The 5,669-nt window shown below is 33.4% G+C and overlaps 1 protein-coding gene across 15 annotated transcripts; it reads left to right on the top strand.

The window, feature by feature from the left end:
• The first annotated feature begins 675 nt into the window (after nt 1-675).
• Nucleotides 676-4,181, top strand: LOC110916383 (glycine--tRNA ligase, chloroplastic/mitochondrial 2). Of its 15 annotated transcripts, none has more exons than XM_035985875.1 (13): nt 676-994; nt 1,231-1,333; nt 1,899-1,981; nt 2,066-2,137; nt 2,307-2,390; nt 2,539-2,586; nt 2,663-2,725; nt 2,802-2,891; nt 2,979-3,065; nt 3,160-3,230; nt 3,309-3,367; nt 3,462-3,512; nt 3,632-4,181. In XM_035985875.1, exons 7-13 carry the CDS (start codon nt 2,693-2,695, stop codon nt 3,682-3,684), a joined length of 444 nt encoding a protein of 147 aa, XP_035841768.1. In that variant the 5' UTR covers nt 676-994; nt 1,231-1,333; nt 1,899-1,981; nt 2,066-2,137; nt 2,307-2,390; nt 2,539-2,586; nt 2,663-2,692; the 3' UTR covers nt 3,685-4,181. The 15 variants fall into 15 exon arrangements, with proteins under 15 accessions (XP_035841768.1, XP_035841765.1, XP_035841769.1 ...); XM_035985872.1 differs by having other exon boundaries at nt 1,877-1,981; XM_035985876.1 differs by lacking the exon at nt 1,231-1,333 and having other exon boundaries at nt 1,877-1,981.
• The last annotated feature ends 1,488 nt before the right edge of the window (nt 4,182-5,669 follow it).

The raw sequence follows: 5,669 nt of genomic DNA, 5'->3' as shown, positions 1-5,669 counted from the left end.
AAATATGGCATTTACTAGCCACAATTGAAAAATGTGGCCAAATGTGATCAACCGCCATGGTATTTGCTTGATTTTGTATTCATGTGACAAAAACACACACATTTCCGAAACATTTAACTACACTTTCACCTTAAAACGTGACATTTTCTAGCCACGGTCGAAACGTGTGGCCAAATGTGACCAATTGTCTTGGTATTTTTTTAATGATATGGCTAAAAGCTAATACATATGACCACTTATATTATGGTCACAGTTAAAGTTTTGATGCGTGGCTAAAAAGTGATCAATGGTCATGGCAAAACAAATAAGCATGTGACTATTAATAGTCTATGGTCACAATTTAATTGCTCCATGTGACCATTGTATAACATTTAGCCACACTTAAGAAAAAAATGGGATATTTACTAGCCACACTCCAAAAGTGTGGTCAAATGTGACGAAGTGTCATTGTATTTGTTTAATGATGTGACTAAAAACTAATACAAATGGCTACATATATTATTTTGTGTGACCAACGAGTAGTGTTTATTAGTCACTTAGTGAACGAAAAAAAAATAGTGACTATATGTAATTTATGATAATAGTTAAAGTTATTATGTGTGGCTAAAACTAATTAACGATCACAGTGAAACATTCTATGTGTGATATAAGAAATTAATAGTAACACTTAATATTTTTATATGTGGCTAAAAGGCTCCAATAGTCCACAGTGGCTTCTCTTTGTTGATCTTCGTTCTTCCACTGCCTTCTGTATCCTAATTTCTTTATGACATCAGCATGGGGTTCAAGCTTTTCTAAAGCACGCAAACTGATCTAGGGCGTGATTTGGTTTGGCGATATCTCCGCAACCGCTGGTGGTGCCTATAGACTATAGTGGTGGATAACACGTGTTTAAATTAGAAACTAAATCAAGTTATCTAGGGTTTCTTTCTTCTTCTCTGTACTTGTAACCACAGCAAAAGGTTCTAATATCTGATCAAAACCGGCCAAACAAGTAAGTTGTTACACAAATACAATCTTATTTTACAATATCAACAGTTCTAATGATCTACTCTGCTTCTTGCATCTATTCGCCGACTTGAAGGCGTTTTTAAAGCAACCAAAAGTCTTCATCTAGTTAGAAACGAACCCTAGACCTTTAGGGTTATGTAATTGTGCTATATTTTGTTTGATTGTTGGTTGAATGTGTTTATTTTTGTATGAATTGTGGATTTGTGTTATGTTTATTAGTTCGAAGAAGAGCGACAAAGGAAAAAAGGTATGGAAAGGGGGAAATAGTTATGGAAGAGTATTGGTATTGGTATTGGATTTAACCTAAGAGAGGCTATTAAAGGTATTGTTGTTATATAGTTTTTACAATATCAGTTGTCTGTTTTTAATTGCATTTCGTTATGCTGTTGAGTTGTTGAATTGGTTGAATGAATTTAAGATGTGTGTTAGATGAATATGAAAAATAATAGATGAATTTGAATCAAATGGATTGTTACTATGAAATGTGGATTGATTATTTGTGAAAACCAGAATACATATTGGATGAGGAGAATGTATATATTGTATCTGTTGTATATTTGTTGGTTTAATGATTGATTTTTAGACTTATTTGTTCTTATCGAGTTAGTTGTTGCTGGTATTGGAAATGCATATGCCACTCACTATTGATGTTACTACATCATTTTGAGGTTTTTAAAGTGCTAACATCATGTCATCTTCCTCGTCTTTCTGTCAACTTTTAAATGAATTACTATACATTTTTACTGGTAAATATGTTTAAGAAAGAATATAGCTAAAATGATGTTTTGGGTGGATTTTAAAAGAAAATAGGTGATAAAATTTTATTGCAGACCCCTTTAATGATTTGATTTATGCTATTATATAGTGCTGATATTGGGCAATGGCAGAAATGAGAGATATAACAACAATAAACGAAACACACTTTGTTTTTAGGATCATGCAATTCTGGACTGCGCGAATTCTTATTATTGTTAGTGATGGTTTTCTTCATTCATATTATTATTATGATTGTTTATATCAATTAGTAATTTGGTGTTATATATATTTCCTATAGGTTTTATCAAAGGAGTTGCCAGGTGCAATTGCTAAAGTGTCGTTACCAAAGTCCACGCGTTGGAATTCTGAGGCGCGTCCTGGTTCTTGAATATATATAACACTTAATAAACCTAATTATAACTTTTTCTCGAATTACAACTTTGTTGATTCAAGTTACAGTTCTTTTAAGTAGTTATCTGCTGTATCGAACTTTACACTTTTTAACGTGTGAATAATCAGATAATTCTTGTATCATCTAGGTCATCTTTAGCAGACTATTCGTTGGATTTTGGCACTCCATGGGGATGCAGTTGTTCCTTTTGCATTTGCTGGCGTATATTCAGGCAAGCGGTCACTTCATGCATTTCCTTACTTTATATTATTTTATAAATTTCTTCATGAGTCTATTTCAATAAACCTAGTGTATGGTCACATAGCAATATAGCATTATCTTATTTTTTATATCACTCGTCACATCCTTTTTTACTGCAGTGGTAACTTTCTCACGGTCTACGGAATACAGCATCGGCTACAACCTTGGTATGTGTGATATATTAACTTTAACTAATTCAAAAATAATTGTTTTCATTTCTAATATATGTGGAATTTCATGCAGATCGATAGCGCAGAGTCTTACGCTAATGTAATGCAACAAGCCGGAATTTCTGTAGACACTGAGGTGACTTAAGTGCATATCTTTTCTATTATCAATCATGCGTAAAAAGCTGCATGCTAAAATAACTTTCTTATTGCAGCAACGGAAGAAAATAATTGTAGAACAAGCCAATTATTTAGCAAATGGTGTTGACGGATGTCTTGTGATGCAAAGCAACTTACTTGATGAGGTAACTAGTTATAGTAAGTTAGTATTATCTTCCTTAATTTTCATTTTTTTCAATAATGTAACTGATTGTTTGTGGTAATGAACTTAGGTTGTAAACCTTGTCGAAGCACCTGTTCCCGTGCTCGGAAAATTCTCAGAGTCGTTCCTAGTGCTCCCGAAAGATCTGTTAGTAATGGTATCGTGTTCTTCTAAACATCTATTAGAAATTTGTTACAATCTACTATAAAGACGATTATTGTATCTATTATTGAGTTAAGTTTATCCTGCAGGTTATGCAGAAGCATCAGAAGTACTTTGCGTTGACGGACACGAACGAAAGTCTGTTGCGTATTTCATTGCTGTAAGATATATTATCAGCTCTAAACCGCAATCACTAAATTTGAAGTTATATTTTTTAACGCTGTTAATTTCTTCTCAGGTTGCAAATGGAGCAATTAATGAATCAGTTGTTAGGAAAGGAAATGAAGTTTTACTCAGGTTTGCATTGTCACCTTTCTTTGTTTCGGTTTCTTATCTGTGTAGTATAAATGTATAGTTAACTGAAATAGTCGAGTAATTTTCTTTATCGTAGAGCTCGATATGAAGATGCTAATTTCTTTTATGAATTGGACACTAGTAAAAGGTTTTCAGAGTTCCGGGGTCAACTGAATGGAATTCTTTTTCATTTTTTTCCTACTCTTCGTATTGATAAAATAACATGTATATGTCTGGTTTCTCTCTCTAAGAAGATGAAATTTACAGGAGAAACTTGGAACGATGGAGGACAAAATGATACGGGTCGAGAGTACCGTTAGTGAACTCGGGTCAGCCCTAGGGCTAAGTGAAGATAAGCTTCAGATTGTTCATGAAGCTGCATCACTCGCTATGTCTAACCTCTCAGCTGCTATTGTTACGGAATTTACGTCTTTATCAGGAATAATGGCACGCCACTATGCTCTTCGTGAAGGATACTCACAACAGGTTTCCGATGCATTGTTTGAGATTACCAGCAACATGAATTAAACACTTGGAGAATCATACAACATCAAAACCGGCCACCAGTTACAAATTTTCTCCCCATCACAACAGCAGTAATGTGGCCATGAACCCATGGATGCAAATTTGCAGCACTTTTAAGTCCAAAACAGTGAGTATGTATGTGGACTTGAAGAAAACAGTCTTGAAATAGTTATTAGTTTATGTGTAAAGTCGTTTTCCTTTGTAACTTTTGTAGATAGGTTTTGATTAGAAGTTAATGTTTATAATTAGTATTACTATTTATATTAAAAACTTATGTATGGATTTTGGGTTATTATTGTTAATAGCATTTGGTTTTTAGTTTTCTCATTTTACATGAAAATAGTCACATAAAACCACATAAAAAGAGTGTGACCAAAGTTTAGACAACCACACACAGAATTACAAAATTTCATGTGACTATAAATAAACATTAGCCACACCATAGTCACTTTGTTTCTTGTTTGTGTGACGGAATGATACCAAATGTCATGGAAAAAAGTTATGTGTGATCAAAGATTAGACAATAGTCACACTTAAAATTATAATATTTTGTGTGACTATAAATAACCATTACCCACACCATAATTACTTTGCTTTTTATTGTGTGACGGAATGATACCAAAGGTCATGAGAAAAGAAAATTATGTGTGACAAAAGGTTAGAAAATAGCCACACTTAAAATTACAAAATGTCATGGCTATAAATAACCACTAGCCACACCTTAGTCACTTTGTTTCTTGTTTGTGTGACGGAATGATACCAAACGTCATGGGAAAAGAAGATTATGTGTGACCAAATGTTAGACAATAGCCACACTTAAAATTACAATATTTGGTGTGGCTATAAATAACCACTAGTCACACCATAGTTACTTTGTTTTTTGTTGTGTGACAGAATGATACCAAACATCATGGGAAAGAAAGTTATATGTGACCAAAGGTTAGACAATAGCCATGATTATAATTACAAAATTTAATGTGGCTATACATAACAATTAGCCACACTTTCATCACTTTGTTTTTTGTTTGTGTGACGGAATGATATCAAATGTCACGGGAAAACATATATGTGTGACAAAATGTTAGATAATAGCCACACCATCATTACTTTTTTTTATTGTGTGACGAACTGATAACAAATGTCATAGGAAAAACATATATATGTGACCAAAAGTTAGATAATAGCCACACTTACAATAAATTCATGTGACAATGTAATAGAACCGGCCACACTTACAATAAATTCATGTGGTCATTGCTACCTTTTAGCCATACTTAATAGACAAAATGTTTGATTACAACTCTTTTTGTCACACTTTTATTCAATTGATGTGGCTAAAACATACTTTTTAGTAAATATATGTGACTATATAATACAAGAGACACACTTTAATTAAATTTATGTGGCTATTGCAACCCTTTAGCCACACTTAATTAAGGAAATGCTAGATTTTAACCAAAAATGTTGTTACCCTTTAGCCACACTTTTAAGCTCTAAGGCCACTGAAAAGTGTGTGTGGCTGTATCATACCTATGATGACTCGAGCTTTGGTCACACTTGATATGAAAAAAATATGTGTGGCGAAACACATATAGTCACACTTTTTTGGTGTAGCTATATCCCTATTTTGGCGTAGTGGAAAACGAATTATACAAAGACAGAAACACCAAAGGACCAGAAGTTCAAAAAGAATATGTTGAATTTGAAAGTGGTGAGACAAGAAAAGAAGCTTCAGTCGACATTCCAGAAAATGGGGATGAGTCAAGCGACAGTGGGAGCT

Source organism: Helianthus annuus, chromosome 16, assembly GCF_002127325.2.
Source record: "Helianthus annuus cultivar XRQ/B chromosome 16, HanXRQr2.0-SUNRISE, whole genome shotgun sequence".
Lineage (NCBI taxonomy): Eukaryota > Viridiplantae > Streptophyta > Magnoliopsida > Asterales > Asteraceae > Helianthus > Helianthus annuus.
The sequence above is the reverse complement of the archived record's forward strand: the minus strand, read 5'-3'. Positions and strand labels throughout refer to the sequence as shown.